Here is a 16910-nt window from a genome sequence, read left to right as displayed (position 1 = left end):
AAGACAGTTACTTTTATTCATGGTTGGGGCACTAAACTTGCATTATGTACTTTCTATGTTGCATTTAAAGAAGGGATGAAAAGAAAACTTGCATTCTTCAAACAAAGAGAAAAACCCCCAAAACCTTGCAAAGCCACTTGCTTAAATTTAGTAAAAGTACAAGGAAATGATTCATGCAGAAAGTGGATGTTTTCTAATAGTGAAAGCAGCGTGGTGTTGTGCCCTGGCCCCGTTTCTGTCTGGCTGATGGGAGTGTGTGCTCCCCAGGAGGAGGTGGGGGGACAGGGGCTCCGAGAGCATCACCAGGGCCTGGCAGCCCTGCTAACTCTCACCCAGGTCTGTGCGTGCTTCCTCTTGTCTGGGGCAAGCTGTAGCTGTTACTGCAGGAGCAGTTTCTGAAATGCTTCCTGGTCATGCTATGTTGACACCAAGCACGTTGGTTTAAACGCAGGTCCATTCAAATGGAACCAGTTTGGAAAAGTCTCACACACTAAACTGTCCTGCTGTGCAGCCTGGTCTGGTGTCTGAGACGCTTTCCCTTCTGTTGGGGCTGGGGCTGTGGGTTCCTGAGCTGAGCAGTCACTTAGAGCAGGATTTTGGAAACGATGCCTGGCACCAGCGTGGCCAGGCTGGTGTGGGTGTGCCAGGATTCCCTCAGCATCCAGCTGCATTCCCCACGTGCTGTGGCTTAAGTAGCTGTAATTTTAAGATGATTTTCTGGCCTTTTTGATGTTTCAGTGGTGTTCTTCATGTTGCTTATATCCCGATGCTTTGAGCTGTCCTGGTGCTCCACCTGACCATGCCTGGAGAAGGTGCCTGCTCCTGAGGCTGGGATGTGCCTGGAGCTGGCAGTGGGAATCACCAGACCTCACCTGGAGTTCACATCATTGCCAACAACAAAGGATGTGTCTCTGTCTCTTCATAATTCAGTAGGAAAATGGGCATTACTTATGAGTTAGGAAGGTATGAATTCACATTTCCTTCTGCTGTGTATTTCAGGACTGTGCACAGGCCAGCTCACACAGAGTGCCTCCTCCTGCTCCTCACTGCCTTCCCTGCTGGCTCACACAGCCCCTGCCCTGTGGGGGTACAGCCTGGGGGCACACCTCGGGGTTCAGCCTAGGGGCACACCTCGGGGAACACCTGTGGGACCCCTCCCCAGCCCAGCCTCCTCCTGCACAGCCAGCCCCTGGCCCAGCTTGGGAGCACAGCCTGCAGACTTTGACCCGCTCCTGTTTCTCGCCCCGTTTGGCCGATTCCTTTGTCAGCTGGGCGGTCTCAAAGGGCTTTTCTGCTCTCAGTTGTAGCTCTGTCTCTGCTAAGGCGCTGAACTTTGTGGAGAGATAAGCCAGAACAACTCCTGTGGTGGCAGCATCAGAGCTGGTGGGGTTCTGTGCTGAGTGAAGGGAGAAATGGACAATTAAAGGAACAAAGGCCCTTTGGGTTTCCTCTGTGATTCATACCAAGAGCCATGGTGGACAATTTGCCACCTTCTAGCTGTAATAAATCCACAGGCTCAGATTTTTTCAGCATTTCAGATAGGTGCTTTATTTTGTGGGGCATTGTCTGTTTCCTCTAGTTAGTGAATTAGAGTTTTACAGCGATTTGCTGGCTCCAGAGGGCAGCACTGTGTGACGATTTGAGAAACATTCCTGTGACTTAGAGCAGCAGTTTAAAAGTTTGGTTCCAGTTATAAATATTAAATATTCCTTCCTGAAGCTCCAAATACAACTAACCTGTATTATAACTGTGTAAAGTCTTCAGAATATAGTAGAGAGTGGCTAAAAAGTTTAAGGAAATGCTGCTTTTGAAAACAAATGTATAAGATGACCTTTGAAGTCTGACAGAGAGATACATGGTTTTAATCAAACTGCTGCCATATCACAAAATTGGCTTGAAATATTAAGATGTTCAGGCCATGCTTTTGATGTGACACACAACTTTTGTTCAGCAGCAGTAGCGAGATGCTTTATGTGACACAGAACATAGAGCAGCCCACAGTCTTTGAGCTTTTTCTTTCTCATTCACAAGTGGCAGTTTTCAAAGTTGCTTTGCCCATTTAAATTTTCAGGCCAGAAATGGGGTTTAATCCAGGCTGTGCCTCTACAGAGGTGGATACTCACAAGTATTTCCAATAGCTGCATCACTGGTGATTTTTCTCCTCTTCTCATGTGTTTCTTGCTGTGGCAGATGAGAGCAGGTGCAGGATGTGCCCGAGGCAGTGACTGTGTGAGCAGGGCTGAGTGTTCTGCGCTGACAGAATGGGCCACTATTGGAACAATCAGATCTTGTGACTTCAACAGCAGTATCAGCTAACACCTACCTCCTAAATCATTGACTTTCATAGAATTCAGTTGTTTCTGGGAAAAACAGTGATGCTGTGAAGTTTCATTGCTACTGTCCATGCTGGAATAATTAGTGAAGCTGTTCTAGAGTTGCTCTGCAGGACTTTGGTCTGTCCCAGGGAAGCTGCCACACTGCTAAAAGCCCTCACGGGTAAGGCAAAGCCAGATGTGCGTGTAAGGAGGCAATGCCATCGACCCTGTTTTCTGTATTTCCTACACCTGCAGTCATTGCTGGGCTGCTAGGGCATGTCAGAACGGGGGACCCATTGCCCTGTTTGCACTCAAGCAGGCACACCTGGACTTGCAGCAGGCACACAGGGAGGGTTCTCTAATCCTTACCCACCTGGTAACCTCAGTTGTGATGTTGCTGCTTCAAGTGTGCTATCAAAATCACTTGTAACCTTAATTTATACATCTCTGTAGGGATATCCTGTCTAGAATGGCAAAGGCTTTGTTGGAGGACTTGGATTTGTGCTTGGTTCTATGGGGAACTGGCAGCTGTGGGGAAGGATCACTGCTGCTTCCAGCTCCTGCCTGTCCCTGGGCTTTTCTGGTGGAATGGTTTTAGAAGTGGCCAAGTGCAGCCGTGCAGCATTCCAGTCACACAGGGAACACGTGGGGAGAGGTGAGGGGAGGGTCAGGGTGGGCTTTGTCCCCTGTGGACAGAGAAGGGGGCCCCTGACCAGGTGAGGCGCTGGTGGCTGGCCCTGCTCCCTGTCCCTGTGCTGTCCTTGGGGAGCATCCCTGCTGCCCCGCTGTGTCCCACCACAGGGCACTGCTCCTGACTTGGGGCCCTTGATTTTTGGGCTGTACTGCTAACAGGCTGGGGGGAAAATGGGGTTAACTCTTTGAAGATCCTTTTAAATTAAATTGTTAGTAATAAACCAGAGTTGCATGAAGACAGCCAAACAAACTGAATTCCTTCTGAGACATAACTTGCTGCTGGATTGGAGCCTTTGCTGGATTAGGGAGTGATTTTACCCAACAACTGTCGCTGACAAATCCTTTTTAAATCTCATTATGCTTGTTTCCTTTATTTCCACAGTTTTTCCAAACATATTTCAGGTAGGTGAGGATAACTAGGAAAAGTTTGCTATAGAAAAGTAGAGAAAATACAGTCATGCTGAAATTGCAGCTTTTGAGTTAAAAAGCATTAATCTTATATAATTTGCATCCATTTTTGAGGGTTTTTTTAATAGTTCTTATATGTTGAACAAACTGATGGGAGAGTGTTGCGGCAATGGGCACCTGCCTGGTGCAGACTCCTCTGCCAGCACCTGCACAGCAGAAGGTGCTGTGGGCTGGGTTTATGCTCCCCAAAAACCTCCATGTGCTGGTTAGTGCCTTTGATAACCTCAGCAGTTCCTACAGCCTGGTAGCCAGGAGATTACACATGTTTAAAGTGAGGGATTTGGTTTCAGAAAGGGAAAAGATGCTGAAGTCTTGTAAAACACTGAAACTGCCTTCAGTAAGCACCAGGTTTTGCTGAGCAAAGCTGGGGCGGTTTCTGTAGCGCCCACGGAGTTATTAGGGTACAGGATTACTCCAGTTTTATTCAGCACACCAGATTTCCAAAGAATCACTTATTTAAAAGCATTAGAAGCACGTGCATTTTCACTGGGTCTAATGAGAAAAACAGTTGTGGATTGAGGAGGCAGATCTGTAACGCTGAGGGCCCAGAGCTGGATGATGGGCGCTGAGTTTGGGGTGCTGATCCCGCTGTGCTCAGCGCCACAGCTACAGTGGGGCATCCTGAAGCCTTCCCTTCTGCAGGCTGAGCGCCCCTGCTGGGAGGCTGCAGGGCAGGAAGGGAGCTCTCAGGTGTTCTGAGAGTTCTCAGGTGCTCCCTGCGTCCTTGCTGTGCAGGACACCCTCCTGCCCTCGCTGCCCTCCCCAGCTGCTGGCCCCTGTGCCAGGGCGGTACAGCCTGTGGCTTGGGCACCTGCGGCTCAGGTACTGTGGGGTTTGTTCCTGCCATGGCTCGGGCACTGTGGGGTTTGTCCTGCCATGGCTCAGGTACTGTGGGGTTTGTGCCTGCCATGGCTCAGGTACTGCGGGGTTTGTTCCTGCCATGGCTCGGGCACTGTGGGGTTTGTTCCTGCCATGGCTTGGGCACTGTGGGGTTTGTTCCTGCCATGGCTCGGGCACTATGGGGTTTGTTCCTGCCATGGCTTGGACACTGTGGGGTTTGTCCTGCCATGGCTCAGGTACTGTGGGGTTTGTCCTGCCATGGCTCGGGCACTATGGGGTTTGTTCCTGCCATGGCTCGGGCACTGTGGGGTTTGTTCCTGCTGTGGCTCGGGCACTTAAGTGCCTTAATGTTGCTGTCCTTCAAATCCCCTGAACATGGAGAGAACCAATGCTAGGAAATAATGCTAGAGCTAATTTTCCCTTTCCTCTCTCCTTTTGCCCAGTGACTGCAGACTGAATGCTGTGATGTGCCCAGGCACTCAGGTGCTTGTGGCTGCCTTTGATTGAAGCCATTGCAGGGCTGAGCCCAGCCTGGCTGCAGCCTGTGTTCCCCACCATTCCTGCTGTGTTTCTGGCTCAGATGACATGGACGTAGGTGGCTGCAGTGTCAGTGCCCAGAGGGTTCCTCGCTGTGCACCTGTACGTGCCAGAACTGGAGGGCTGGGGGTTCTGCAGGAGCAGAGTTCCCGTGGGGTGGAGCAGCTCGCCCCCAGAGCCCCGGCCCTGGTGAGCTGTGGAGAGTATGGAATGGTCAGGTAACTCCCAGGTGATTTCTGGCTTGGGGATGCCCAGCACGACGCAGTGGAGCTGAACTGCTGCCCCTGGCATGGTGTGGATGGCCGGGGGGGGTCTGCCCATGATCCGCGGGGCGTAGGCTGCGACCATGACAGGGATGGTGAGGGAGGAGTCCCCGGCCTCGTTGTGGGCCCGGCACAGGTAGCTGCCTGTGTCGTGGGGCGAGGCTGCCCCGATGACCAGGGTGCCGTTGTCCAGCAGCAGGAGCCTCCCGCTGAGCTGCGGCCGCTCCAGCACGCGGCCCCCCGGCAGCGTCCACGCCAAACGGGGCCTGGGGCTGCCCTCGGCCAGGCAGTGCAGAGACAGGGGCTCCCCGCTGACCCCCCGCACCAGCCCCGCAGGCCGGGTCAGGATCCTGGGCTTCTGGGCCACCTCCAGCACCATCAGCTTCTCGATGTAGCCCACCTGGTTCCGCGCAGCGCAGCGGTACCGCCCGGCGTGCTGGCTCTCGGGGCTCAGGATGGTCAGGGCGCCGTTGCTTCCTGTGACAAACTGGGGTGTCCTGATGCTGCTGGAAAACCATGTGCCGTTGGGCAGCATCCAGCTTATATCCGGGGGAGGGTTTCCATCCACAGAACAGTTCAGTGTGATAGGTTTCCCAGGTTTTGCTATTATTTTTTCATTGAAAGGGTTTTTGAACATTGGTCTCCGTAGCATTTCTGTGACTTCCACCTGCACCACCAGCACAGTCTCTCCCCCATCATTACGTGCCACACAGGTAAAATCCCCCGTGTCTGAGGGCCTGATGTTCCGAATCTCAAGTGTCCCATTTTTGTGCACCACGATCCTGCTCCCATAATATGGGGCTGTTAGGAAAATGTTATCAGGCATGATCCACATAATCTGGGGAGGAGGTGTCCCTTCTGCCCGGCAGTCGATGTGTTTCTTGGAGTGCCTCACTGCTGTCACCTTCATGATCGTTTTGTTCCCGTGTACACCATTGATGATGGGGGGTTTAGCAGCCACACCCAGCCTGTACAGCTTGCTGTCGTCCCCGCCAGGGTTCTGAGCCACACACAGGTACTCCCCAGCATCCAGCAGGCCAGCCTGGCTGATGGACAGCGAGCCGTTGGCGTGCAGGGAGTGCCTGTCTGTGGACGAGGAGATCATCTCACTGGAGGGCAATAACCAGAATATCTGTGCCCTGGGCTCTCCAGCAGCCTCGCAGTCCAGCAGGGCTGTGTCTCCAGCTGTCACTGTGACGTGTGTCTTGTGATTGTGCTTTATTTGAGGGGCTGCCACAACGACCGTGACGTGGATCTTCATCTCGTCCCTCCCCAGAGTGTTTTGGGCGTAGCACGTGTAGTCTCCTCCTTCTGCCACTCCAGCTTTGTTGAGGTGCAGGGTGCCATTGTGGAAGAGGACGTACCTGCGAGCCCTGTGCCCGCTGTCGTCCGCCAGCATCGCGTTGTTCACCACCGTCCCGTCCGGCAGGCCCCAGGATATTGCTGGGGTGGGCGAGCCTGAGGCCTTGCAGTCCACTCTGAAATCCTTCCCGTATGGCACCAGCTTCTCCAGCTGCTGTTTGTGGTCAATCCTGGCTGGTTTCATTGTGATGCTGACTTTCATCAGGATCAGATCTTCCCCGATTCTGTTTCTTGCGACGCACAGGTAATCACCTGCATCCTTTTCTGTAACTGCCTCAATAGCCAAGGATCCATTGGGGTAGACATGGATCCGACTTCCCATTCTGTTGGGACAGAGAGAGAGGAAAAGAATTATGGCACCAAGTGCTGGGGGTGAACACTGAGCACTGGAAGGGACTGACTGTGTTAGCGGCAGGGTACAACACAGGAGGCCTTTCCACGGGTGCTGTGCCCATGCCTCCTGCCCACCCAGCGTGTCCTGCCCTGATGTCGCTGCCAGGTTTGGAGCTGTGTGGATGTGAGCGGTGCTGGCTCTGCTGGGAACACCCTGAGCTGGGGCTGTCTCTCCTAAGGTGGAGGTGAGTGTTACTGTGGGAGGGGGTGGGGGACACCCCCAAAGGCAGACAGGGCAGAGATGAGAGAAACCCCTCCCTCCTGAGCCCTGCTTCACAAATCTGTTACAAATAACTTCCCCTCCTCTAAACTGACAGCAGCCAGCCAGTGCCTGGTGACTGTAATTAATTACCTTAATTCAAATATGACTTGTACCTGTTTTGAGACCTCCTTCACCTATGGCAATTGATGTAATCTATTAATAGGTCTGTTATTAGATATAGATGCTATTAGAACAGATGTTTCACAACTGTTAAATGCTTAAAGTTTAGTTCACAGCGTATTAGTGCTGTAATAGGCTCTTACATGAGCACCAGAGCAGACAGTGTTTGAAGCTCCAAAGAGGAGGAGGAAAAAAAGGGTCATACCTGTGCCACTGGTCTACAAGAGCCTTGGAGGGCAACCTCCAGATTATCCTGGGTGTGGGCTCCCCATTTGCTGTACAGTTCAGAAGCAGCCTCTCCCCAAAGTTCAGCCGCGTCAGCTCCTGGGAGGCGGTGGCAATTGTCGGAGGTGTGTCTCTGTGCTCCACCACGAGGCTGACCACCCTCCTGTCCGAGCCCGTGGAGCTGGTGGCGATGCACTCGTAGGTGCCGCTGTCGGAGGGGCTGATGCTGCCCAGGAGCAGGGTGCCGTTGGCGAGCAGGACCAGCCTGGCGTGCAGCGCCTGCAGGGGTCTCAGCGCGGCGCCGCCGGGCAGCACCCAGTGCACGCCGGGCTCGGGCTCGCCGTGCGCCGTGCAGGGCAGGCTCAGGCTCTGCCCCGCCGCCCCTGCCACGCTCTGTCTCTTCTCCTCCAGGATGGCGGGGGGCGCCGCCACCACCTGCAGCCGGAGGGGCAGCGCGTCGGAGCCCGCGGCGTTGCGGGCCCGGCAGGTGTAGGTGCCCCTGTCGTAGACGGTGACGGCCCGGATGAGCAGCGTGCCGTCCGCTCGCACCCTTGCCCTGCCGCGGCCCGCCGAGCCCGGGCGCAGCTCGGTGCCGTCGGGCAGCAGCCAGGAGATGCGGGGCGCGGGGCTGCCCCGGGCCCGGCACGGCAGCGCCGCCGCGGCCCCGGAGTGCGCGGTCAGCGGGCGGGCGGCGGCGATGCGCGGCGGCAGCGCCCGCACGGCCAGCGTGGCCAGCAGCCGGGCCGAGCCCAGCGCGTTGGCAGCCGTGCACAGGTACTGCCCGGCGTCCTGCGGCCCCGCCCGGGCGATGGCCAGAGTCCCGCTGGGCAGCACCGACCGGCGGCCCGGGCCATCGCCGTGAGCCACCGGGGCATCGCGCCCTGCGGAGCAAGGCACGGACAGTCACTGCCTGGGACAGACTGGGACAGACTGGGACAGACTGGGACAGACTGGGACACACTGGGACAGACTGGGATAGCCTGGCACTGCCTGGGACACACTGGGACACACTGGGACACACTGGGATAGACTGGGACAGACTGGGACAGACTGGGACACACTGGGACAGACTGGGACAGACTGGGACAGACTGGGACTGACTGGGACAGACTGGGACAGACTGGGACAGACTGGGACACACTGGGACTGACTGGGACAGACTGGGACAGACTGGGACAGACTAGGACAGACTGGCACTGCCTGGGACACACTGGGGCACACTGGGACTGACTGGGACACACTGGGATAGACTGGGACAGACTGGGACAGACTGGGACAGACTGGGATAGCCTGGCACTGCCTGGGACACACTGGGACAGACTGGGACACACTGGGACAGACTGGGACAGACTGGGACAGACTGGGATAGCCTGGCACTGCCTGGGACACACTGGGGCACACTGGGACTGACTGGGACACACTGGGACAGACTGGGACAGACTGGGACAGACTGGCACTGCCTGGGACACACTGGGACAGACTGGGACTGACTGGGACAGACTAGGACAGACTGGGACAGACTGGGATAGCCTGGGACTGACTGGGACAGACTGGGACTGACTGGGACAGACTAGGACAGACTGGCACTGCCTGGGACACACTGGGACACGCTGGGACAGACTGGGACTGACTGGGACAGACTGGGACAGACTGGGATAGCCTGGGACGCACTGGGACACCCTGGGACACACTGGGACACACTGGGACACACTGGGACACACTGGGACAGCCTGGCACTGCCTGGGACACACTGGGATAGACTGGGACGCACTGGGACACAGTGGGACAGACTGGGATAGACTAGGACTGACTGGGACACACTGGGACTGCCTGGCACTGCCTGCCTCTTGTTGCATTTTCCTCAGTCCCAAATACCCTGACCTGCTCTGCTCTGCCCAAATAACCAAGACAACAGCGATAAACCAGAAAGAAATCAGAGAATTCTGCATATAGACTGACAAAGCTTTAAAGTAAGAATGAAGCTGAATCTCCAGTAGAGACAAAGTTTGGATAAAGCACACAGGGCTTTGCAATCCAAACCTGGCACAGCTGTAACTCAGTTTGAGTGGTTTTTACCACATTTTTGTTTTTGTTTGTCTCACTGTCCTGGAATAGCAGGTAATGTAGAATAAATGCTGAACTTTTCCCACGATAAGCAAGGAATTATAATTAAACATAGATTTGATTTTTTTAATCATTTCTCTAAAGAGCTGTTCCAGAATCAGCACTAAGTTGCTCCAGTGAGCCTCTGTCACTGTTTCCAAGTTTGCCTTTCACTAATATTTCACAGTACTCTGAAATGAAGCAATGCTTGAGTTTGGCACACAGAAGAGGTGCCAAATTACAGGGCTAATGGAAGGTAAATTCTAGAGAGGTTTATCAAGCTCACCTGATGGTATCTTGGTCCACTGTATTGTTGGAGGGGGGTTCCCAGTAGCTTCACATGGAATAAAAGCATCAGAATCTGCCAGCACAGTGAAAGCAGCAACTTTTCCTCCGACTATCCTGGGCTTTGAAAAATGTTCTTTGCTTGCAGATCCTAAGGTGATGGGAGTGGGCAGGGTGGTGGTGTCTCGATTGTGTCGCCTGTCAGACGAGGCGCTGCCGGGGCCGTCCTTGTCCCCTCCGCGGGGAGCTGCGATCTGCGGTGCCTGCAGCGTGTTCCCCCTCTCGGAGCCCTCGGGAGGCGGCCTGGGCTGCAGCTGGGGCTGGCCGTGCCCCCGGGGGGCTGAGGGGGCTCTCGGGGGGGCTGCGGGCCCGGCGGCCCTGGGGGCTGGCAGGGGCCGGGGGTGCTGGGTGCTGGGAGCAGTGACCGCAGCGGGGGCTCTGGCCGGGAGCGCGGGCTGAGCTTGAGCCGCTCCCTCCCCCGGACCCAGCTGGGGCCTTTCTCCTGCCCCGGCAGTGGCTCTGGCCTGCTGGGCAGGTCCTGGCCCTGGCGTGGCACTGACGGCAGCAGGTGGGGCACCGGTGGCACCAGGGGGCTCATCCGGCCATGGTGAGGTTTGGGCACCCACGGTGGGCGTCAGGGCAGGTGCCGTGGCCAGCCGGGTGTTCCTCTGTGAGCCCGGTGGGGTTTGGGGTGCCATGGGGGGGCTCTGGGCAGCCCCACTGCCAGGCAGTGCTGTTACTGACAGGGTGCTCCTGCAGGTGCCCGGGGCTGCTGCTGTCGGCGCGGCTGCCATGGGCCTGTGCTGAGGGGCCTCGGGGCTCCCAGGGACCCCCAGTGCTGCTGTTCCAGTCCTGGAGACTGCACTGATGCTCCCAGGGAGAGCGTTTGCAGGTGCAGGGCTTGGGGGCACAGCTGGTGAGGTAGGAGCTGCCACTGCAGGGGTGGCTGCATTGCTCGCTGCAGGGGTGGCTGCAGTGCTTGTTGCAGCAGTGGCTGCATTGCTCGCTGCAGGGGTGGCTGCAGTGCTCTGGGCTGCAGGGGTGGCTGCAGTGCTCTGGGCTGCAGGGGCTGCATTGCTCGCTGCAGGGGTGGCTGCAGTGCTCTGGGCTGCAGCCACATGCTGTGGGACAGGTGTTTTAGGAGGCCTCTTCCTCCTCTGACCTCTCCTTCCTCCCACTCTGAGTATTTTGCTTTTGGTGGCTCTGGCGTTGGTTTGAGGAGTAGTAACAAGTGTAACTGTGGGCTTCAAACCCAATCCACTGGCTGCAGTAGTGGCAGTGTCCTCTGCAGTGACAGACACCACTGTGGCAGCAGCTTTTGGCCTTGCACCACGTTTCTTTTCCTCTTCCCTGAGGAAAGCTGTGTTTTGATGGGTACCCACAGGGTGCTCCAATGGCATTTTCATGGTGGAGGGGGAGGACTGGGGTGTGTCTGGGCTGAATGGGTTGATGGAACTGCTGGAGTTATTTGAGCTTGGTACATTTGATGCATAGTTCATATTAAGTTGGACACCTGTAGCCACAGCTGTACTTCCTCTGGCAGACCCTGGTCTCCCAAAATTGTATCGGGGCTCTTTCATTCCTGAGACACGTCCTGGTCTAACAATTCGTCTCTGACCAGAAATTTTCCTTCGTCTTCCATGGTGCTGCTGGAGCTGGGGTGGATGAGTTGGAACGCCCTGGATAACCTGAATTTGCTGATGAGTAGTGAAAGTCGAGGCAGGTGGATTAGGGGTTCCTCCTTTCTGAGTACTATGAAAATAAATGGGGCCAAATTCAGGGCTTGGTGCATTGACCGTCGCCACAGGGACCTGGTGAACTGTTTTGGTGGAGACATTATCAATGGACTCAGTAAAAATATGTAACTTGTTTGCTGTGCTTTGGGGTGTTACAGCCTTGCTGGTGCCTGTAGCTTCTGTCATGGGAGTCATGGATGCAGATTTTAGGTGCTGGTCATCACTTTCCCCAGAATATATTGACTTCTGCCCATCAGGGAAGAGTGTGGCTGTCCCACTTGGTACAGTTGGCTGTTTTACATCATTTGCTGATATTTGACTCAAAACAGATCTTTCCCATGAGTCTGTAGGTTTTGGAAGTGTTTGCAGCCTTTTGCTGGCAGGTGCCCCAGGGTGTGGAAGAGGTGAGGGTAGGGGAGTTATCGGCTCTGTGAGCAGGAGGGAGGTGCTCCGGGCAGGAGGGGGATTTGCATTTTCCTTGGGCCCTGTAGTGATCATGAGCTCTGTTGCTCTGCCCAGAGCAGATACTGGGGATCTCTCTGCTGCCGCTATCATGAATTCTTCTTCTGGAGATACGAGATCACCAGATGTCTCCTCCTCGTCCTCAGGTACCTCTGAGAGCTTATGGGCTTGAATGGGTGGTTCTGTTGCAGCTTCTCCTCGTTTGTCTGCCACTGTCGAGTTCCTCTTTGTTTTCTCCAGCAGGGCTGCCCAGCGCTGTGGATCAACTCTCCTGCCTGAGGAAACAAACTGTCTCCTGTGTGCCCTGAAGCGCCGGCCTGTCCTGTCTGTGAGGGGCCAGTGAGGCGTTTTCCCGTGGCTGTTCCTCGGACGTGTGCTCTGGCTGCTGGCTGCTGGTGCAGCAGGTTCCCCGAGAGCCCTCCGGGTGCCTGCAGTGCCCGAGGGACGTCTCTGTGCTGCAGCAGAGCACAGCAGCTCATTGCCAGAGCCTTCTTCCCAGTCTCCCACAGCTCCATGCTCTTTCTTCAGAGCGGTTTCATCCTCTCTCACCAGCACTTGGAAGACCAAAAGATCAACGCCGAACCGGTTGGCCGCCAAGCATCGGAAGTAGCCCACGTCCCTCTGCGTCACCCCTTGTATTCTCAAGGTGCCATTGGCAAAAATGTGTTTGTTTCCAGCAGACTGATGGAGAATTGTGTGCTCAGGTAGCACCCAGGTGATGGCAGGGTCTGGGGCAGCCGTGGCTGTGCAGGGGAGGTGCAGCGTGCTGCCGAGAGCCGCCGGCAGCTGGGCTCCATTGACACCGTTGTGTCCCACGTGAGGATCCACCACTGTAATCCGGAACGTGAGCACGTCAGCATCCTGGTGGTTGGTGCTGATGCAGTGGTAGAGGCCCGAATCGAACACGTCAGCTGTCCTCAGTGTCAGCACGCCGCTCCTGAGGACCAGGATCCTCCCATCCTCGCTGACGTGAGGAGCTCGCACCTTGCTGCCATCAGCCAGGATCCACTCCACGGCAGGAGCTGGCTGCCCGGCCGCCCGGCACCCCAGCTCCACGGAGCCCCCCGCCAGCACGGCACGCTCCGTTTGGGTGCCGTTGTCCCTGGAAATGATGGCCCAGCCGTGTCTGCCCCGGTCCTTGTCCTGGCTGGGCAGAGGCACCCGCGCCTGGGCGGTGTAGCGGAGGTGCAGCGTGCTGAGCGTGGTGGCCGTCCTGTCCAGCTGCAGGGACACCTGCCTCTGGAGCAGCCACGCTGGCTCCGCTCGCAGCTCTGCCTCGATCCTGGTGAAGAGCTCATCTTTCTCACTGCACACCTGCTTGTATTTGTAGCTGACTGAAGGCTCCCCGGCTGCCCGCACAGTTTGCTCCAATTTCAAGGGAGAGCTGCTGTACAGTGCCAGGATGCTCCACAGCTGCTGGATGTGCCCATAATCGATACCACACACCAGGAATGCTGAGAACGAGGCTTTGAGCACTCTGCTGGGGCCACTTTGGTCAAATGAGACGGGAGACATTTCTTTAGGGCTCTGGACATTGCAAACCAAGTTGCCTCGATTTCCTGCCTGGTCAGTCATATTCAAAACCACAGATCCTATCGGAGCCATCAAGTCCTTGGGAGACACAAAACTGAAATCCCCATCATCTGGCACCGAGAGGTTTCTGGATTTCAGGGAGTCATGGATGACTGGCTTAGTGCAGGTGAAAGATGCAGAAGGGAGATCCACTAAACTTTTCCCATTATGAGTTTTGGGACTAGCACAGACTGGGCATTGCTGGACACCAGAACTTCTCTCTTTTCTGCACTTTATAACATCTGAAGGGAAGAAAACCTCAGTAAGTTTCTGTGCTACAAGTTTTAGTGTTAAAAATGACATATAGCTACTAACAAGTGGCTCTTTTGAATAAAATAAAACCAAAGCTTGAAGTGACATGTGAATGGCAGCAGCAGAGAAAGTCCTAGAGTCCCTTGAGTTCCTGAATTTCTTTTAAAGAAGCAAGTGCAATGTGGCTCTTGCTCTTGCCTATTCCACAGAAGTTAGCTTGTTCCCTGTGGATTCTCCCAGTGCACAGAAGCTTTGAACTGGCCAAGGAAAATTCTCATTAAGAAAAGCCGCACTTGGGAATGGCCACAAGATCCATTTAATCTGGGGAATGCAGTGGTGTTAATCTCTTTATCCTGATTGCCCACACCTACACGAATCCTACCTTCCAGTCTTTTCTGGGAGAATAAACAGATGAATAAAGGACAATTACCTGTATCAGGAAGAGCAAGGTGCTACAACAGGATTAAAGAGCATGAGCAAAGCCTTCAGCTCACCTGGTCTCTCCCGTGCCCACCCTGCAAACCCCTGCAGGCTGCAGTCGCAGGACCAGGGGTTTCCGTGGAGGTAAATGCTCTCGAGCTCTGACATGTAGGAAAACATCTCTTGTGGAAGTGAAGTCAGCACATTGTCAGACAGAGAGATGTGCTTCAGGAAGGATATTCTGAATATTTGGCTATAGCGCAAGGTGACAAAAGTGTCTGGGTGCAGCTGCTGAAGGAAATTTCCATCCAGGTGGACCAACCTCAAGGAAGTGAGCCCATAGAAAACATTGGGATTCACGAATTCAATTTGATTGTGGTCCATATGCAGCCGTACCAAGCTGTTCAGGCCATAAAATACATCCTGCTGAAGCACTCTGACCTTGTTGTAACTCATTTTTAAGACCTGTTCATGACAAAGTAAAAAACGCATCATATTAAGCCAAAGTTACAGGACCCCTATTAAATGCTGCTGAAGGTTGCTCTGTGCAGTGAAAGTTCTTCACCAGACCAGGAATGCCAGCTAACTGGAGTTTCTTTAAAGAACTAAAGTGTTTATATACAGTATTAAGTTTCTGCACAGTTTGGCCTTTTTCTCATGGAGGCTAGAAAGGGACAGGATTGTACTGAAGGGAAAGGGAAACCTCAGTGGAAAAAAATCCTCAAAAAGCCCCAAACTGACTAACAAATTAACAATGACAGGTTTCCTTTCCAGACACAGTAGTTGGAGCTTTACAATCTTTCTCCTCTGTAGGAAGAGAGTTTTGACTGCAGTTGCCTGCTAAGGTACAGCTGACAGATACCTACCAAAGTGTTTGTTGTGCTCTGCACCCTGCACCTGAGTGCCCACCTGGGAAGGAAAGACATTTCCCACCAGGATAGGGGATTTTGAAGGCTGTTGACTTTCACATGAATAAGGTAAGAAACAGGAAACTGAAATGCTGCAGAAGGCTGCCCTGTGGCTGCCTACCAGTATCACTGAGAGTTAAATCATAACCAAATTAACACTGGCTCATTTAGCTCTTACCTGCAGCGAGCGTAAATCACTGAACACCTTCTCAGGGATGGCACTGATCTCATTGCTGTGCAGCATCAGTAACTCCAGCTTCTCCAGGCCAGCAAAGTCCGTGGGGCTGAGCTTTCTCAGGCTGTTGTAGCTGTATGGGATGGGTTTAGTCAGCCCCAACTCGCAGCTTTTAAATCCAACCAACCCAAAACAAAAGAACCACTCTTTGGGAACGGCTGAAGGTAAGCAGCGCTCCCCTTGCCAAGAGGAAAGTGAGTCATTCCTTCAGGCTGGCACAAAAGGTGGTCACTTTTCCAGGACAGGGTTCTGATGGTGAATTCCCAGTGGGTGGGGTGACTGACAGCAATGAAACACATCTGTCTGTGTCCACTTTGGTACCACTTCAGTGAAAAGTGCCTTGTGTATTTCTGCAGACACATCTGGATGGTTCAAAGGGTATGTGCATCAAAAGGGACACACAGATCAGACAAATACTGCTGATGGGTCTCATCATTTGATTTAAGAGAGAGGACACTTGCTGGAAACTGCAAGAAGGGGCCAGACAAGCCTGGGTATGATGTATTCCCTGTTCCTTTAACCACTCAGAGAATGGAGCCACCGTGGAGGCTGACATGGCCAGACAAGTGAAATTTCCCTTGAACTCAGCAGATGAAAGCATAGACCCTAATGCTGTGGGACATTCTGAGTGACAGAATCACAGAACAGGCTGGATCTGAAGGGATCCAGAAGGATCTCTGAGTCCAGCCCTTAAGAGAATGGCTCACAGGGGGATCTAACCCCCGACCTTGGTGTTGCATCACTGCAAAGTCTGAGCAGATTTTAATATCTGTGCTCCTTTTCCAGACCACTTTCTGAGCTCTGGACTATCCTTCCCCAGAGAGAAATCTATTTCAGCCTTCTTCCAGGTTCCATGCTACAGACACAAGACATTCAGGTAATATAAAGGAAAGTTAAGTTCAAAACGTTCTGAAGTTCTCACGTGTCCTGTGCTAGATCCCCAAAATTTCTCCTTACTGTGGGTGGTCTCGGGCTCTGCTGGCTGTGGCTGCAGCCCCTGCTGAGCGCTGCAGAACATTACAGACTCACCTATTGCTGTGGTTAATATTTAGCCCTAAATCTGGACGGTTAATTACTGCTGTGCAAAGGGCCGAAAGGCAGGCGGGGTGCTCGGGTGGCGCAGCTCACGTACCCCAGGTTGATGCGCTGCACGTCGGGCGGGATGCGCGGGGGCACGGCGCTGAAGTAGCGGAAGGTGCAGTGGAGCTCGGCGGGGCCGTGGCAGGCGCAGGGCCGGGGACAGGCGCCGGTGGCCGGCAGGGAGGCCAGGCAGGCGGCCAGGAGGGTCCCCAGCCAGCGGGGCCCCCATTGCCTGCGCGGGGCCCCCATCCTGCGGGGATCCCAGGCCGCCATCCCCGGCGGCGGCGGGCGGGCTCCTGCGGGGGAAGCGGAACGCGCGGGCGCTCCCCGCGCCAGCCGAGCTGAGCCGCTCGGGTTTAAGCCACGAGCAAAAAGGAAT

The 16910-nt window shown here is 54.6% G+C and overlaps 1 protein-coding gene and 1 pseudogene across 1 annotated transcript; both read right to left on the bottom strand.

Annotated features, from left to right (window-relative positions):
• Positions 1–3374: 3374 nt before the first annotated feature.
• IGSF10 (immunoglobulin superfamily member 10) lies at positions 3375–16780 on the bottom strand. Its single transcript, XM_066556713.1, has 7 exons — positions 16584–16780; positions 15395–15524; positions 14383–14773; positions 10969–13878; positions 9868–10794; positions 7459–8359; positions 3375–6801 (listed from the first exon to the last, which is right to left on the bottom strand). The coding sequence occupies exons 1-7, from the start codon at positions 16778–16780 to the stop codon at positions 4893–4895; spliced, it is 7365 nt and encodes a 2454-aa protein (XP_066412810.1). The 3' UTR covers positions 3375–4892.
• LOC136560514 (keratin-associated protein 16-1-like) lies at positions 8382–9334 on the bottom strand (annotated as a pseudogene).
• Positions 16781–16910: the final 130 nt, after the last annotated feature.

This window comes from Molothrus aeneus, chromosome 10 (assembly GCF_037042795.1).
Source record: "Molothrus aeneus isolate 106 chromosome 10, BPBGC_Maene_1.0, whole genome shotgun sequence".
Lineage (NCBI taxonomy): Eukaryota > Metazoa > Chordata > Aves > Passeriformes > Icteridae > Molothrus > Molothrus aeneus.
This window is presented reverse-complemented; position numbering and strand designations above follow the sequence as displayed.

Coding starts and splice junctions, on each gene's coding strand:
- IGSF10 (XM_066556713.1), bottom strand. CDS start 16,780: ATGGGGGCCCCGCGCAGGCAATGGGGGCCCCGCTGGCTGGGGACCCTC. Junction 10,795..10,968: donor GCATGTGGCTGCAGCCCAGA/GCACTGCAGCCA, acceptor CTGCAGTGGCAG/CTCCTACCTCACCAGCTGTG. Junction 6,802..7,458: donor CTTGTAGACCAGTGGCACAG/GTATGACCCTTT, acceptor CTGTCCCAACAG/AATGGGAAGTCGGATCCATG.